Raw genomic sequence first — 18,382 nt, 5'->3', positions numbered from 1 at the left:
ACGCAAGTCAAAACTTTTAACAATTTCAGACAGGTCATCCCTGAGAATCAGCATCGCGCGCTATGATAAAACAGCAATGAAGTGACGAGTAGGAATGATAATAGGCATGAATACTAACAATTTCAATTTCAAGCCAAATCCATCCTGGACAATTCTGACTTATAATTCTGATTTACTACTAATATGATATGAGTAGTCGATTAACAGCTTGTTGTAAGAAGCCTGTAATTTTATATCACTTTTACCAAACAACAGAGAATAGATACTGGAACGCATAACCGAACAAATAATTCCATTCCTATTGTACACATTCGATGCAATCTTGTTAACATCATATATATATTAATGAATATCTTCTGGATTGAACATCCCCTGTAAACAATTATAACAAATAAGATTTTCCAAGAGAAAAGAATAAATGTGTTAAATTGAACGATAATCCGCTATCGCGTAATAATCAATCTCAATCGCAATAAATAAATAAAATAAAATGTCATACTTTAGCACGTCTCAAGATGGAATCTTTGCTGGCGTCATATGGATGATCCTTACTTGGAATTTCCAATACAGCGGGTATCGGTTGAGTATGACTATCAATTACGTGACGAATCATTTCAGCTACCTGCGATAGAGTACCAAATGTCAGATTACAGAGAATACAAAGAAGCATTGTTTTAAATTAAACGAAATTACTTTTATTACCATAAACAGAGTACAACTTAATATGTCTGTTTGCTTGCACTTTTTACATTTAGAATCTTTGCTCTCTCTCTCTCTTCTCAATACCCAATAACATATATTTTTCATTCTAATTGCAAAAATGTTTAGGAATAACGCAAGCAAATCTAATGTTAGGACTTTAAAAAAAAATTTTTTTAATTATCAATGAAATAATTATCTTTGCTACTTACATTCTGGTTAATAAGAATGATGTCAATGTCATCACGCTTGATAAATCGCTTAAAAGTATCCTCTACTTCACTTACTGCTGTATCTATAAGAATCGCGTTATTTTTTATTAATGTACAATGTACCTTAAGTAATGTGCACATTCTTAATATAATTGTATACAACACAATCTTAATATAATTGTATACAAAATATTTTTCATAATGATTATAATTATGATTACATTATATTTCTTTATAGAGTGAAACAACAATAAATAATAATAGATTATCTAATCAGTAATTAATCAATCAGTTTGTTGCTTTTTTAGGAATAATGAGGAATACTCAGCTGTGTGTTGCATACAGCTGAAGTATTTGCATTATAATATGCGACTAATACATACTTTTGTCGACAACCATAAAGTTAGCCTGACGATGTTTATTTATCTCTCCAACTCCACCTAGTAAGAAGCCTACGCAAGTATCCTGAAATAAGATAAATGTTCAGAAGTACTACCACATCAAAAACCAGTTTTTTCAATAATTAACAAAATTAGTTAAAAAAGATATGTATACAATGTTTTAAAAAGAGGCTTTATAGTTCTTATAGAAAAAACTAGATAATTGTATTGCATATATTAAAAATGTTAAATATCAATTTTATGTTAATTAAAAATACCATTCACAGTAGTTATTCAAATCTTTCACTTTATTAAATTGATGAGTCTGATATACTAAAAATAGAAATTTTCTGAAAAAAATTAGATGCAAAGACCCTGGTAAATGTTCAAAAGTACTACTCCATCAGAAAACACGGTTTTTTTCAGTAATTAGCAAAACTAGTAAAAAGACAAGTATACAATATTTTAAGAGGGAACTTCTACCTTTGCTATAATTTTAAATTAATTAAAGCAGTAAATATGTATACATTATAGATACAAGTTTTGAATCAAATTATTCTTTGCTATAATTAAAATCATATGAGAAAATACATGCAATTGCAGAGTTTTTCTCATAAGAACGATAAGTTTTCTCTTAAAATATTGCATATAAGTCTTTTTATAATTAGTTTTAATAAATACTGAAAAGAATGAGATAGTACTTCTGAACATTTTACCAAAAACACTCTCAATTATAAAGATAGAGTAAGATTACAAAATTCGTGATATTTAACATTGTAGAATCATATTGAATGGAACAAGTATATACATGTTAGTTTTATTAACTACAGCAATCTAACAATTTATACATATAATGTACTATAATTTAATTTAATCGTACATATTATTATGCAGCTGCTGACTGCGGACACCAATGAAACTATGAGAAAACAAAATATCAAGCTCTCACGATTCTCCATTGGATCTGAGTCTTTAAAGATCATCTTCGATCAGGTTATAATTAAACATCTATATTTACACGAACCTCGTCGCCAATCACCGCTAAAAGTTTACCCTTTCCTGCAGAATGAAGTGTCATTGTGTTTGTCTCGAAAATAAATTAAATCTCGTGAAACCAGCTTTCGCCCAAAGTATATTCTAATGTCGCTTGCACGTCAGCTGACGAAACGTATACCAATTACCATAGCTCGTCACGTGCCACATTAGGTCTGTTCGCGTTGCTTGCACTTTTGTCACTTGACATTTTTGCTTTCTCTCTTTTTAAAGCAAAACATGTATCTATCTCATTTTAAGTGCAAAAATATTTATATAATAGATCTGTTCGCGTTGCATGAAATCCCCAAATATTTTTGCACTTAAAATGAGATAGAAAATACATTAGGTCTGTTTTTTTATTGCTGCACTCTGAACCAGTGCAATAAGTTGAAGTGAAACAAATATACGTTTGTTTCACTTTAACTTATTGCACTGTGTGTACTAGTTCAGAAAGTGCGGCAATAAAAAACAGATCTATATTTTGCTAAAGAGAGAAAGCGAAGATGTCGAGTGCCAAAAGTGCAAGCAAACGAACAGACCTAGTCACATTTACCAGTGTTGCCGCGGCTCTGAAAAATTTAATTACTAGATTCTGTTTTAAAAATTACCAGTCTTCTCCCGAGCCCGAGATCGAGATAACTGTTAGTGATGTCATGACTGTCATGAGTAATGTTGTTCGAGAATTGTCATTTTCTTAATGGTCTTAATCAGTAAAAAAGGTTGTGCTATCATCGTTAAAAGGTATATTGAATTAATCTTATTTGTATTCTTAATATTTAAACTTTTTGTTTCGGTTAGAAAAAAATATGCAATTATAACCTAGAATTGAATTAATTAATCAATGAATTGTATATCAAATTGTTACAAATATCGCAATATTTTTTCGACAATTATCCAGAAGACGCTCTTTCCCTTCAATTTCAATGAAATTATGTTCATTCCACGCGATTATGCATAGAACGAAAGACTCTGGCAGTAAAATGTTGTGCTCAGTCCAGAGACGCGAGATATTAATTGTTAGTTTTTTTTATCGTTGAAGTTAACTATTGTTAAGTATTAGGTTAAGAAATTTGTAACATATCGATAGATCATGGAGGGTTGCACAAATTCTCTGCTTTAAAAACACAAATTATTTTCTATATAATTTTTGTTTTTACAGTACAAAAATGCGTTGAATAAGCATTATTTTATTAATTGAAATTGAAAGTGAGGAGTATCTTCTAAATAATTATCATTTTTTTTAATAATGAAAAAAAATTCATAAATATACAAGTGATTATACACTTTTATATTATAAAAAATGACACCATAAATATCTATAATCAACTTTTATCTGATTTTGATCATTTTAAAATTTCCTCTTGGCATTGAATCCCAGTTATTTATGGGTTAAAATTAGATAGATATAAATTGGAAAATTTTTAGTAAAAGAAACAGCTGATATATAGTGATAACTAAAGATAGAAAAATAATTCAATATTTATAATGCAGTTAGAGTTACTTTTTCAATTCGATTTCATTCCTCTTTCCATTTATAACTGTAAAAATGTAACTTAATTACATTTTTGGTAATTAAAGCCTATTCTACAATAGACATAAGTTATAAGTGATTATAGTTGCACGAATTGACTAATCAAGTAGAATATAAAGAGAATATTCCACCGTGATTCAATTCTTACAACTAAAACCATTCATAACTACACTCACGGTTGTTGTAAAACATTAGGCATTAGTTAAGATTATATTTGTCTGTTTTGTCATACAACAATTTTTCAAACTTGTAGATTGCTATAAGATAGATAGATCTGACAACCTCTTTCCTATAGCTAATTTATATGCTTGAAACATTTGTCATACAACAAAGAATTGATAAATATAATATTAGTTTAATAACTAATTTGATAGTTACTTTAAGTACAGTCCTGGGATTTTCATGAACCCATTACATGACAATTTCTTTGATTAATAATTCCTCTTCTTGTAAACCTTCATCCGTCCACACAAAACGAAGCAAAAACGAGCATATCTCTAAAGAACTTTTTTTCTTGGTTTATTGATCCTCTACTCGCCCCCGAAGTTTGATTATTTAAATTCGGGACACCCTGTACAACTTATTCGCCAACATATGAGCTGAAAATAAAGTATTAAATAATCAGTGATTATTTCTCGTGATTAGAACATATGTATCTTTATTTCTAATCATCACACTCTAAAAAAATATCTGCATTAAAAATTACATTATGATCCTTACAGTATATATATCAACTTATCTTATTATTGATTTTTTAATTTTGATTCCAAGTGTATATATTAATTTATTATAAATAATATAGAGCGTATAATTGAATGTTTAATAAATAAAATAATCTAGTAATGTCATACAGAAATGTATAAGATTCTTATATTTAAAATAGCAACGCATAGAAATTATAAAAAATTAACAAAAGATTAGCTGAAAAATAATAACTGTAACTGTAACATTTCAGAAACGATAACTAGTTACTTTTTGAAAGAAAAATATTGTAACTAGTTAGTTTTACAAGTAATTTTCTCAGTCATACTGAAAATACATCAAGAATGTTCTCAAGTGGGCCAAACTATACAAAGTTGAAAACGCATTTGCGTCTAGCAATCAACCGGCTGAAATTGCTAGAAAAGAAGAAAACAGAGTTGGCGCAGAAGGCGCGTCGCGAGATTGCTGATTTTATTGCCACTGGTAAAACGGAGCGTGCTAAGATCAGGGTAGAACATATTATTCGTGAGGACTACATGGTGGAAGCAATGGAGTTGTTGGAGATGTACTGCGATTTGTTGCTGGCACGTTTTGGTCTTATCCAGCAAATAAAGTCAGTATTGTGGCTCTATGGTCGGTATTCATAGTCTGCTCTTATTTTAAAACTGCCTTAAGTAATATCTTAAGATACTAATACAACTTCGTGATTGGCTTGTGACATCTTAAGATTGTACTTAAGACGATCCTAAATATATAATCTACATATATCACAATGGCTGTATTCAGCAGAACGTTTATTTTGCAACTGTTGGAAGTTTTCTTCGCGTTGATTGGATTATACTTTTAGATCTAGAAGAATGATATTTCAGCAGACAATCATAAAACGGTTGTACAACAATTGAATCTGCTGAATACACCCAATGACTTGTAATGATAACTTATAAATATAATATAAATTTTAGTGACAACGTATGTTTCCACTCATATTTCCTTCGAACTTTTTGATAAACAAAATCGATTAATAATTCATTAATTAAAATAACAACTTACTTTAAAGTAATTTATTATTCAGATATAAAAAATTTTAATTTATTATCTATTCAGAAATCTTGACGACGGTTTGGCAGAAGCTATATCAACCATTCTTTGGGCGGCGCCTCGCATCCAGACAGATGTACAGGAAATCAAAGTGATAGCGGACATCTTGACATCCAAATATGGTAAACAGTATACAGAAGCTTGCCGAGAAGAAGCAATTCAAACCATATCAGAAAAACTGAAGCATAAAATGAGCGTGCAATCACCATCAAAATTACTTGTGGAGAAATATTTAATAGAAATCGCCAAGAATTACAACGTGGAATATGAGCCAGATCCACAAATAATGGCAGAAGCCCAGGATGCGATGTTAATAGACATAGGAGGGGAATCAAGGAATAATCTGGACACAGCCAGTGGAGGAATACCTCATCCTCCTGGCTTCATAGGTTATCCACAAGCACCTCTATTACCCGATCCTGGATTTCATTCGAGCATGGTAATTTAAATCTATTTTTGTTTAAAAATGGAAGAATACTAATATAATTTTTAGAAATTAGCAAGCTGAATTTATGAAATCGTTTAATAATGATTTCTAATAATTTTGATCATTGCATCATTAAAAATATCATGTTCCAGGATTCGGAGAAAGATACTCATACCTTGGGATTTGTATCCCCAACATCTCCACCTTCTATTGAAAAAGATCAGAATACTTCTTTCAATCCCACTACACTTTCGTACAACATACCTCTAGACAATGCTAATTCGAACAAACCCGTAAGTAACTTGTGTTTATTGTCAATAATTTCTCAAATTATATTTTTTTATTAATGTTAACAGTGATAATAAAAAATATTTTTAGTTATAATATTTGAAAAATCATTAATTATAGGAAGATTTACCACCACCGTACCAGTCTAACTTCCCACCTGATTTAAATAAACAGGTAAAGTCATAGAATTCTCATCTTTATAATTTTTAAATAATTATTAAAATAAATGAAGATATTTGTCTAAAATATGAAAATATTTTCGTAAAATTCTATTGAATCATAAGAACATATGTACAATTATATTTTCCATATATAGTCAGATGAGAAACCAAAACCCCAACCAAGGTCCAAGATACCAATAAACAACTATCAACTTCCGGATTTGCCAGCAGTGCCGACAGAGAACAATGATTCGCCCGCGAATTTATCCGTGAATGATGACATTGATTTTGATGACTTGATGAAACGATTCGAGGACCTGAAGAAGAGGAAGTAACGATTAATAGAGAGATAAAAGCAACGTATGTAAAACGTGTTATTTTGTTATCACTTTATCCTCGCAAGGTGTTGTATTTAGTAGTGCCTTGTGCAAAAAGAGAAGGTCTAGGAAATTTATGTCAGTCTTTAAGCTCTTTTGCAATAAGGAAAATAAAAATATATAATTATGCTTTACCTACGAAGATGCTTTACCTACGTGTAATCAAATACACATAAATTGTTATATTAATTAACGTGTTAATCTTTTTATCATTATTACATGTACTCTATAATGTTTTACAAGTGTATATAATATTTTAAAATTAATATTTTTATGAGAATGATCTTCCTATTTCTTACTTCTCACTTTATTTATTTCTTCTACAGAAATTATTAGATGTAAGATGTCTATACAATGTTATCAATCATCCCAATCTTCGCATCTCTGAAAAAATCAATTACGTAAAAAATATTAGAATTTTTTGTATTTTTAAAATTCATTCTCATAGAATTTTTTAAATATCATCCTTTATTTTACTATATTTAATTTTTATTAACTAAAATTTTTATTTTTTAATACTAAATTAAACTTCTGTACTTATTATATATTTATATATATTTTTTATTTATTCTAAGAAAAGAGAAATTCTAAGATGTCCATACATTATTAATAACCCAAGGAGTACAAAATTGTACAAACGTTTCTATAATTGTTATGCCACTAAATTGTGGTCCTTGAAAAATTTATATACATACTTCCTTTCCTTTATCAATTAAGCAAGTCAGGAGATTTTCCGAGAAGTAACATGCGTTCTGTCTCACATCTGAATCCAAATAATGATAACATTCTATGACAGCTTCCTCTATCAAATCCTGTAATTCTGGATTGTGCGTATTACGTGTCATAAACTGAATGATCGAGACTTGCTCAGGGTATCCCCTTTGATCCACCTATTAAAAAGCCAGAATTGAGAAAATCAGTCTATCTATTAAGTTTTGAAATAGTATATATATATATTTACCATATTTAATTCATTGAAGAAACACTGGGTGATGCACTATAATAAAATTAAATAATACTTTGTGTTAATATAAATTGTTAAATTATTGTATTGTTATTAGACATATTCTAAAAAAAAAAAAAACAATATTGGCTCAAAATATTTCTATTACGATAAAAAGACATATTACTATTAACTTGAAAACTAACAAAAAAAGTGTATATAAAATATTTCAAAATAATACTTATTAATTATTGAAGAATTTTACAACAGTTGCAAAGCTTTCTCTGCTGAACGCCAATTTTGCCGCGTGGCAAGCATTTCCGCATCCAGTATTGTCCAGTGTGCAGAAGCCATTATTGCTACAGATGATGACTGCATTTCTTTTATTTTACATTTTTTTCTTTAATTTTAATTTTAGTTTGCCGTTTTTTAAAATATGAATTCAAAATATGAATACTTCGAGAAAACAATATGTATGTATTTATACATAATTAGAGCTCTATTAATATATCTTACTTGTTCTTGTTGCTTGCCATAATTCTCGAAGTCGTCATACGTTTGGTCATAGCTCGACCTACCAGCTCTATTGGAATAGCTGAAATCACGATTATTGCTGCTACGAGAAGAATGACTGCTTTTCCGGTTTCCGTTTGTATAACTAATGGAATAGTGTCAATCATTAATATGTTTTTCTGATCGTTTCTATGATTCCTTTATTATACATACATAAATATTAAGTCGGTGGTATACGATGCTTGTTTTCCTACTGGATTGCTAGCTGGATTAGAATCTTGCCATCCCAATTTGTACGGTTACAAGAATCTAATCCAGTTAGCAACAAATATCGTGTACTATCGGCTTTAATTATACTGATTTTAATATTTTTAGTTCTTATTATTATCTAATTATATCAGTTATTCGTGGATGATTATTTCATCTTGTTTCGCTACCGATTCTCATTAGGGTCTTTCCAAGACTGTATGTTGGAGAACTTGTTGCCGCCATTCATAATAAAAAACCTTGTACCAAACAAATCTACGCTTAAAGAGTCATCGCTATCGTCGCCTTCACTCGATGAATCATTATTGCTATGATTGTTATCAGTTTTAGATCGTGCTTTGCAAATCTGCATAACCTTCTGGTATTGATCGTGTTGAACCTGCTGGACACTTGATCTGCATTTTAATGACTGCAAACATATAAAAATTTGCTGAAATAATTATTATGTATTTTTAATCTCGGTGATGCTGTAATCTTCAAGTCTCATAATGCAGAAAGCTTGACGCTTAATTGACCACCAACGAGATACTATTAAAGATAGTATTGAGCTCTTAGTGTGATTCTTTAATGTGATTGGTTCCTATACTTAGATCCAGCGAAGAACTAAATGAAAGATCCAATATATTAAAGAATCACTAATCGCTAACTGATTAGTTTTCTCTGCTGAACACAGCAAATATCGGGCAAAGTTTGCCATATCAAATACTGACAGCAGAAATCAAGCATGATATCTGATGTCACTGTGACAGCGAAAACCCGGTAAAGCTACAGCACTTATATCAAATAATGACAGCAAAAACAACAAAAATCGAGCATTCAGCGAAATTCACTGAAGAGTTCCAAAACGAAGAACAATTTCAGCGAAATTTCAACGAAATTTTTCCGTCAGGGAAAATGGGGATTTCCCTTTTACAAATTTCAAAGTGATTTTTATGTGACCTTAACAAGATTCAATATATTTTAATAACATCGCTACGTGACACGTTACTTAAAATCTTACAACTTTTATATATTGGGTCAGAGAAAAAGTTCTGCGGAATTTTGTTAGCTCAAAATTATATACAGAATATATTTGTTGCAAAATTTTCGATTATCTGACGTGAAAGCTTAAAATTTTTTCTAAAAGTTTGTTTTTAAAAAATGTTCCTACGACTTTTTGTTACTAAGTTACACGCGGATTAAATAAAAGAGCATTCTGATTTTGATTGCTCATATAACTCCGTTAAAAATTATCATACCGTAATTAATAAAACAGATTCTTAAGCTGAAACGATTCTTAAAGCTGAAACGTTGCTCTATCAAGTGTGATGTAATTACCAATTTAAAAAAAAATAGAATATTGTACATTTGAGCTAAGAATGTGATATTACTGTCCTTTTTTTCCATTGCGCAATGGTTATAAAGATTTCAGCTTTAAGAATCGGTTTTTTTAATTGCAGTACGATGATTTTTAATGGAGTTATGAGCAATCAAAATCAGAATGCTCCGTTTTACTTAACTCGCGAATAACTCGAAAACAAAAAATTGTAGAAACATCTTTAAAAAACGATTTTGTAAGGAAAAATTCCAAACTTTCACAGTATAGATAGTCGAAAAATTTCGCAATTTTTTTTGACACGTGACATACAAGGTGAGAAGAACAATTGCCCTTTTTTCAGCTCATAATTTTCTATATATAAAAATTACAAAACTCACATAAACTCAAAAAATATAATAACCATTCGAAAGTAGAGATTTCAAGCTTTAAAACCCTTTTTTAAAATTTAAATTTTGATCATTTTTAACGAAGATATTGTATATATAATTTTGAGCTAACAAAATACCGCCAAACTTTTCGACTTATATATATATATATATATTGTAATTTTAAAATATTTAAAACATTTATTCGATATAATATGTAATAATAAATAGCGCTATTCCACATTTTTTTCATCAGAAAATAAGTAAATACATTTTAATAAGTAAATACATGACCAACAGATCTCTTTCAGTTACTTACATTCGCTGATTCTAACAGCAGCAAACAAAGGCTGCATAGAACAACAAAAATTATTCTTGTCACCATTTTCATGCGAGCTCTATCCTTTCAAATGAAACATCCTCACTTTTTCAACATGTATTTATACAATAGCTTTAAAAATGCCTGTATCACCGGTGAGACAAGTTGATAGAAATAATTATTGCAAAACAAAATATTGTTCCATGCCTCCGGATGGAGACACGCTCGACTACTCTTTTACAATTATTCCAATTGCTGATCATATTGCCGTGACCATTGTTATGAGTAAGTCCTTTGTACGAGAAAATCACTGGATGTCAAAAAGAGAAAGAAACAGGAAAAGGAAAGAGATCTGATCATGGGGAAAGTGAAAGCTTCGTGAAGGTATGTTCGAACGATCAATTCTCTAGCAATTGTTCACCGAAGAAGATATAATGTACATCAAGTGCTTTGTAAGTACCTGTATTATTACCATAAAATACTCTGCGAGAAATGTCTTTCAACGAAAGATGATTAAATTATAATAATTATATTCTTCTCTGACATGACAATTGTATATACGAGAGATAAGAATACAGATCGAGGAAACAGACCACGAAAATGTGAAAGTGATTAAATTATATGTTAATAAATTTCTTGGTAAAAATTTTTCTTAGAAGTCTTCATATAATTTTCACAGTTTCTATATAAATTTCAGAACTTGATGTGTGTTCATTTCGAATGTTCATTTTGTATGTTTTATCACATACAAAAACTGAACCTGTAAAGATTAACAAAAACATCAACGCCAGGTTTATGAAAATAAGGTGCAATTTTTCTATACAAATTATTAATCAAACAACAGATAATTAAAAATAATGTTCAATTTTATTATTTAAACTCTGATACTATAATAAAATATAGAAAAATAAGATTTTTTCTATTTTTTTTAGTTTTTTATGTTTATAATAATAATATATTTTCTTGATATTATACTTAGCATTTTTCAATATACTAATAAAAAACTGTCTAATCAACGAAATAGTTTTTAATTCTAATTATTTTTCATATTAAAATCGTAAAAAACGTTAAGTCAATTAAATAAATTTCGAATGTTTTGAAAACGGAGCATATGATTATACGAGTATTCTGTTATTATTGTCCGATGCAAAATCAATTACTGATCGAAAATAATAAACAAAATTCCTAAACAAATGAAATTCTTTTGTAAGAATCTCCTGCATTTTTAGCTCATGTTACACATTATTTTCAAATTTATTCTTTATTCGGTCTACGTCTGTTCCATTTTTCTTATTATTTTTATCTCTAAATACAATTCGATGGAATTTCATTAATTTCGGTCCTTTAAAGGACCGAAAAATCACTATTAAAGTGGCGCTGAAACAATGTCATCTTTTGAGATAAGAAATAAAATAAAAATAATGAATTATAACAAATTTTTTATTCAAGGAAAAATAATTAAGATTTAAAAAATAAGCCTCCGTTCTCTAAAGTTTAATTCTTAAAAGAAATATTATTATAGTATCTAGAAATAATAGAATTGTATTGTAAATAAAAGAATAAAATTATAAGAAGCCAAAATTTTTTAATTATCTATGCTTTTTTTCGTAGCTTCTTCTAAAACTTTTTTCACTCGCGATTACGTTGCCAGTGTATGATGATAATACAAATGGAAAAATCACACCGATACATACAAGTAATATTTCGACAATTTATTCCGCTATGATGTTGAAAAGGACATCAGACCAATCACCAGATGGAAGTCGAATAGATTTTCAAATAAGGAATCATCGAGGACCAGGAACATACGTATTCGGTTTTGATACTGGACATGGGTAATATACATTGCTCTGCCATCATTATAACTATATTAATTATCGCGTATGTAAAAAAAAATAAATCGATTAAGGAAAATTTCATAAAAATTTTCAAGAAAATGATTGAAAAGATCAAAATACGTATAAAACTCTTAGAAAAAATAGACAGTACAAAATGGAAGAGCGTCGTCGAGATGGAAGCGTCAAAGGTCGATATGGTTTTTACGATGCAAAAGGAAACCTCAGAATTGTCAACTACATAGCGGGCCCCGCTGGTGGTTACCAAGAACGCCATCATGAAACCATCACTTACAAATCTGAAACTTAATGCACGTATCTCAAATACTTTCCAAATAAAACTACTAATTCATGTATACCTATATCAGACATTTTACATTCAATAGAAAATAACTATTGCTCAAATAGATTTTAAGTTATACAAGTTATATGGTATTTAATAAATCAGTATAGAATTGGCTCATCATTATCGCATCTTTGTAAAGTTTTACGGTGATTACACTGATTGTGAGTCAAATTAGCATCAAATTATTTAATGCAAATTGATGTTGCCATTCTCTAAAGCTATCCATCTGGTACGAACCAAAAATATGAAAAATACTTTGAACATTATAGAATGTGTTTTATTAATGATAACGTTTTGACTAAAAAATCTTCATTTTTACTGATGTTAGATGTTGTGTAAACTACTTAACGACAAAGTTACTACGTTGATATAATAATTTCATTGTAAAATACTTTTAACAGGACATTTAATATCAGTAGTTATATAATTGGATGTTATAACTTCAGAATAAATCGGGCCGTAAACATGGTTTACAACGTTATAGGGACAAAAGGTGGTCTTGATTCTGTGCACTAAAATAGATTTATGTCTGTTTCTACCAATATAGAAATACTTTAATTTCGATTCAACTTGCACTTCATCTTTTTCTAATTCTTGAAACTAGAAAAAGATGAAGAGACAGTTGAACTAAGATTAAAACTAAACTACATTGGAAGAAACATTAATGATTGAAGCAATCACAGACAGTCGAACACATTGATGATGCAACTTTGCAAAATAAAGAATTAATAGATAATAACAGAATCATTTTCACATATAATGATAAGGTTAAACACATATAATAATAAGACAAAAATTATATTAGCAACATTTTTTAAAACACCATGAATTTTTTAAAACTGTGGATTACTTAATTTCATCATTGAAATATATGTATATAAATTCTAAAATTGTTTAACATCCTATATTGTTTAACACAGCTTAACAAGGGTATCTATTAATACTTATATTTATTGCCAATAAATTACTGGAAGTTAATACTTCGCTGATGCTGAATCCACTGTATAAAAGAACCGGACTCTTATCGAAACACTCCAAGGCATTTTAGATAAATAACTGTTGTCTATGATTGGGATTAAATCGTTTATTTAACAATAACAATTGCTATATACGAAAAAAATAACGCAAAAAAGATGTAAACGTCATATAATATATAATACCAAGTATATATACACACACGCGCGCGCGCGCGCGCGCACCACACGTACGCACTCATATACACACACACACATACATACACACACGTATATGTGTACGTATATATAGGGTGTCCTGGAATTTGCAAATCAAAATACCACAAGAAAGTTTTAGAAAAATTAAATAAAAAAGTTATGTATACAATTTTTATTTTAAGCAGTAGTTTTTGAGATCTAAGGTTAGGTTTTAAATGTAACCAATTATAGCTTATATTTAGACGGTCACCTGTCCACAAATCGAGTGTATGGTACCATTATAGCGTTTTTCCTTGACTAGTGCAACATTTATAGCGTTTTCCACTGAGAAAACTGGTGCAACACCAGCGCTGTGCCAAGTTTCGATGAAAACTGCACTAGTGCAGTAATAGTGCAGGTTTAGTGCGATTCAATGGAATATATCATAAGATATCCATTTTATAACACCTCTAAAAATATATATAATTATGTTCAAACTTAAAATTACTTTACAATATTCTGATTTATTTATTTATTTAAAACATTTTTTAAAATTAATTTTTTACGTTTCAAGAGTTTAAACATTAAAATATCATTGCGTAGTTATTATTAGAAACATCAAAACTAACACAATGACATTAATTAGAATAATGTAATATCGTATCATAACATAATATCATACCTTAGCTCAATTTCAACTTGCACTGGTCTCCACTGACTTCAAATACAGTGGAAAAAAAGTTGAACTCAGTGCAAGTTTTTGCACCAGTTTTATCAATGGAACATTAAACACTAAAAATATGTGAACTGGTTTTTACAGTGGAACAATAAAGTTACACTCAGTATGCACTAGTATTGCACTAGTTCTCCCAGTAGAAAACACTATTAGACAGTGTAGCGTGTTTCCATGGCTGATCATAGGCGAAATTTGATATACCATATTTCCGCGGCTATGGGCAAGTTTTATGCATGAAGTGAGATTTTGCTACACCGTCTCAACAAAGGAATGATGTAGAGTCAGTGTGACATTTAAAATTTGAAAATAAAAGTCAACCGGGAGCAGGAAGACTTCACCCAGTGCATCTCAAAGAAAAACGCTACTAGTAAACGTGCACTTCAGCGTTCAAACGTAGTCTGCAATTGGTCATATTTAAACTCTTATTATTTCATAAAACTATTACTTAAAATAAAAATTTACAAATAACTGTTTTACTTAATTTTTTGGAAACTTTCTTAATGTTGTATTTTTATTCGTGAATTTCGGAATACTCTGCATATTGAGTATATGTAAGTCTATGTGTTACATATTTAATCCATATAGAAAACGCATTTGTTGCATCACGTGCGCTTGCGCGCACTGAATGAATTACACAAGAGTATAAATCAAATATATACGTATCTGCTGTATTCTTTTCCAATCTTCTTTCTTGTCACTCTTCTCATCTAAATCGTATAATCGTATAATCTGTTTCTTCGATCCTTGTTTTGACACTTCTATTTTTTTACGGGAATCATCTCTCATGAAGCAATTGCTTTGAAATTATTTGTCCTTTTTTGTATCCTCCGTACCATACGATGAACTCTTGCTTATTTCCGACATTCCGAGAGTTTTGTACATTAGCACATAAACTGTAATTTAATTTGTTCTGTTTAAAATGATACAACATTTAAAATGAATTGAGGTAGCTTTTATAACAATGACATTGTATGTATAGGGTGTCCCAGACAGAATATATATATTTTATATAAATTATAAACCAAGCATTTCTTTTCACGAAAGGCCATCAGAAAAAAATGCGTATGTTTGAGACTCGAGACTTGTGAAGAGTTGACAGCCGAATCTTTGCGTTGGCGCGATTAATTTTCTCCAAGGTACACGAAAGTGATTTGAAGCTAGACAATCTACATACGAGTCAGATCTTACGGTAACATGTTCGGTAGCTTATACAATAAAATTACAAGGTAATTTTAATGAATGTATATCGATAAAATGTTTCGTACAAAACTGTTCTAACTTCAAGGTCATCTTAACATAATAGATAGTGCTATTGGTTTAACTGTGAGTGTATATGCCAAAGGTCATATGAAAATGCCATTAAAACCCTACAACTTTCGTCAGAAACATTTTTCAAGAAAATGTACATTTTTCGAAAAATAAGCTCAATATCGTCGTTCTGCTACTGCTACACCCTATGTTTACGTACGCACGCGGATGTGAGTGCGTATGTATGTTATATGTGTATGTGTATATATATATATATATATATATATACACATACGCATATAATATTTAATTAAAACATTTTTAATATACAATTATATAATAATTATATAATAATTATTTTTTGTCAATTGCTGAATGTAAATAATTTAGTGTAACTAGAGTTGAAAATAATAACGTAATTAAGTGAATATAAAAGATAATACTCACATACAAAGATAACCCCGACCACGACAGTAATGCCAAAGATCGAGCCAGATAGCAGGAGCCTTAGGAGGTAATATAGCATTGGTACAAGAACAACTATCGCCCAGCAAATGGTGTTAACAAGGGAATAGTATCTTCTTTTTAGCCTGAACGAACCTATCCTAGGTACTCCGCTCGTAGTAAAAAAATCACCGGTCTCGTAGAAACTCTCTGTCATACGGTCCTATCAAACAAAGATTTCATCTATTGTTACCGTGTCATATTGTTGTATCTAAGTAATACACTAAGTCATTTAATAGAGATCAATTCTCTTGTTCTACTCGATTTAATCACAAACTTATGACCTTTATCCTAATGCTCACAGAAAAAAAAGTCCAATGTTCTTTTTGTACTTGAAAATACTCAAGTTGGATAAAGCGTAATAAAAGCAAGTCAATTACATATGGTTTTATCTTTATTGAACAGATGACTACTCAACTCTTAATTTAATTCAGATTAAGCCTTTCTACTCAAACTTAGAAAGCATTATTATGTACCAGAATTATATTTCTACCAAAATAGTACCAACTTTTCCATCTGATTCAAGGAGCAATGAAAATTTAATACTACCTTTTGCTGATAAAGCGTCTGCAGCCATTCAGCAGCCGCTTCATCTCCTTCCGGTACTTCCTCAATTGGAATTCTTTTAGCATACATATGTCCTTCTAGCTGTTTTCCAAAAAGAAGATTCTTCATAGTCGGTTTCACAGGATCAGATGGCTTGAATGCTATCTGAATATCATAGATGGCCGTTGCTTTGCCTCTCATATGTGGAATGCTGGCGGTAAAGCCCTTTGTGCGTGGCGTTAAATGATATTTTAATACTGGTAGACCTTTTTCGATGGCAAATTTCTGACTAGCTTCTAGCTTTTTCGGCGTAAAGCGCGTACCCTCGGGATAGAGCAGCAACTATAATTAATTTACATATCCATTTTTATAACTATATAATTATTTTTACCAGCACATTAAATACTCTGAAATCATTAGAATTATTTGCTCTGAAGTAGCTAATACGCACACGTTTGGATTTAAAAAATGGTAAGATATACTCACCCACATTGTATCAGGATACTCGACAAGCTCCTTGATTTGAAGTTTAATATTCTCCTTATCTTTCTCCCAACTCCTCTCAAGGAAGATACTTTCAGCGAATTTCCATGCCCATCCCAGCGTAGGAATATATTGTATCGACTTCTTAGCATAAGCTTTACAGTTCTAAAAAATATATATTTTTCAAAATGTTCTTGTACCAATATACATATATAAATACATTACACGCACGCACGGCGCACGCACATATGTGTATATATGTATCATGTATTTAAAAATTTATTTTCAAAGATTACATACACCTAGCAATCTCATACGATCACATAGCAGCCAACCTATCAACCAATCGGTTTCGTAACTATGGTTCATCAAAAGGTAGCCGTGTTCATTACCGAAATATTTATCAAAGTCCTCCTTATCTATGTATAATACCAGGTCCGATCCTGCCCACCATTCTGCCATAAATACCAATTCTGATGGAGATAAACGTTTAGAACATATTAATTTTTTAGAAATACAACAAAAACTGTAATATAAAACAAATAAACTTACGACAGTAAAAAGAATAGCAGAGATAATAGTTGATCTTGCGGTAGAAGTACTTTGAAAAGGGCTTCAATCCAAGGTATAAAATGCATTGGAAGAAATTTATTATCAAGCCAGATGTAAAAAATGTGATGGCAAACAAAAGGTGTACCACCAACCATTGCTTCACAAAGGCAAGAACTCTCATTGTGATAAATAAATAGTACTAGACCATATGTTTTATAGAAAACATAAATATTTGGTTTCTCTGCCTGCAACAAAAACAAATTGGCAAGTGTTTAAAGATAAAAAGATAAAATTGCTCATATATAAAATTCCTTACAATATATATATATATATATATATATATATA

At 30.0% G+C, this 18,382-nt stretch overlaps 5 protein-coding genes across 7 annotated transcripts in view; 2 read left to right on the top strand and 3 right to left on the bottom strand.

Annotated features, from left to right (window-relative positions):
* On the bottom strand, positions 1-2,503 carry Vha14-1 (V-type proton ATPase subunit Vha14-1). Its single transcript, XM_018501929.1, has 5 exons — positions 2,316-2,503; positions 1,295-1,376; positions 912-994; positions 500-622; positions 1-372 (listed from the first exon to the last, which is right to left on the bottom strand). The coding sequence occupies exons 1-5, from the start codon at positions 2,367-2,369 to the stop codon at positions 343-345; spliced, it is 372 nt and encodes a 123-aa protein (XP_018357431.1). The 5' UTR covers positions 2,370-2,503; the 3' UTR covers positions 1-342.
* A 460-nt stretch (positions 2,504-2,963) lies between these two features.
* Ist1 (increased sodium tolerance 1-like protein) lies at positions 2,964-7,048 on the top strand. Of its 2 annotated transcripts, XM_018501924.1 has the most exons (6): positions 2,964-3,067; positions 4,813-5,172; positions 5,664-6,096; positions 6,237-6,377; positions 6,493-6,546; positions 6,689-7,048. In XM_018501924.1, exons 2-6 carry the CDS (start codon positions 4,904-4,906, stop codon positions 6,866-6,868), a joined length of 1,077 nt encoding a protein of 358 aa, XP_018357426.1. In that variant the 5' UTR covers positions 2,964-3,067; positions 4,813-4,903; the 3' UTR covers positions 6,869-7,048. The 2 variants fall into 2 exon arrangements, with proteins under 2 accessions (XP_018357426.1, XP_018357427.1); XM_018501925.1 differs by lacking the exon at positions 6,493-6,546.
* Positions 7,049-7,200: 152 nt separating this feature from the next.
* Positions 7,201-10,762, bottom strand: Obp59a (Odorant-binding protein 59a). 2 transcript variants are annotated; one of them, XM_018501926.1, is made up of 6 exons: positions 10,636-10,762; positions 8,804-9,042; positions 8,370-8,511; positions 7,872-7,907; positions 7,606-7,800; positions 7,201-7,294 (listed from the first exon to the last, which is right to left on the bottom strand). In XM_018501926.1, exons 1-6 carry the CDS (start codon positions 10,705-10,707, stop codon positions 7,271-7,273), a joined length of 708 nt encoding a protein of 235 aa, XP_018357428.1. In that variant the 5' UTR covers positions 10,708-10,762; the 3' UTR covers positions 7,201-7,270. The 2 variants fall into 2 exon arrangements, with proteins under 2 accessions (XP_018357428.1, XP_018357429.1); XM_018501927.1 differs by lacking the exon at positions 10,636-10,762 and adding an exon at positions 9,281-9,291.
* A 13-nt stretch (positions 10,763-10,775) lies between these two features.
* On the top strand, positions 10,776-12,902 carry LOC108757471 (uncharacterized). Its single transcript, XM_018501891.1, has 3 exons — positions 10,776-10,790; positions 12,247-12,470; positions 12,609-12,902. The coding sequence occupies exons 1-3, from the start codon at positions 10,776-10,778 to the stop codon at positions 12,778-12,780; spliced, it is 411 nt and encodes a 136-aa protein (XP_018357393.1). The 3' UTR covers positions 12,781-12,902.
* Positions 12,903-15,504: 2,602 nt separating this feature from the next.
* The window catches only part of LOC108757490 (1-acyl-sn-glycerol-3-phosphate acyltransferase gamma), a 6,994-nt gene continuing 4,116 nt past the window's right edge, over positions 15,505-18,382 (bottom strand). The window contains exons 2-7 of the mRNA XM_018501923.1: positions 18,037-18,281; positions 17,785-17,957; positions 17,488-17,649; positions 17,005-17,343; positions 16,399-16,618; positions 15,505-15,596 (exon numbers count right to left, since the gene is read on the bottom strand). Coding sequence (XP_018357425.1) covers positions 15,508-15,596; positions 16,399-16,618; positions 17,005-17,343; positions 17,488-17,649; positions 17,785-17,957; positions 18,037-18,217 — 1,164 coding nt within the window. The 5' untranslated portion in view covers positions 18,218-18,281 and the 3' untranslated portion in view covers positions 15,505-15,507. The remainder of the gene's footprint in view (positions 15,597-16,398; positions 16,619-17,004; positions 17,344-17,487; positions 17,650-17,784; positions 17,958-18,036; positions 18,282-18,382) is intronic.

Source organism: Trachymyrmex cornetzi, unplaced genomic scaffold (genome assembly GCF_001594075.2).
Source record: "Trachymyrmex cornetzi isolate Tcor2-1 unplaced genomic scaffold, Tcor1.1 scaffold144, whole genome shotgun sequence".
In the NCBI taxonomy this organism is placed as follows: domain Eukaryota; kingdom Metazoa; phylum Arthropoda; class Insecta; order Hymenoptera; family Formicidae; genus Trachymyrmex; species Trachymyrmex cornetzi.
Note: the sequence above shows the minus strand (reverse complement) of the source record. Positions and strands in the feature narration are given on the sequence as shown.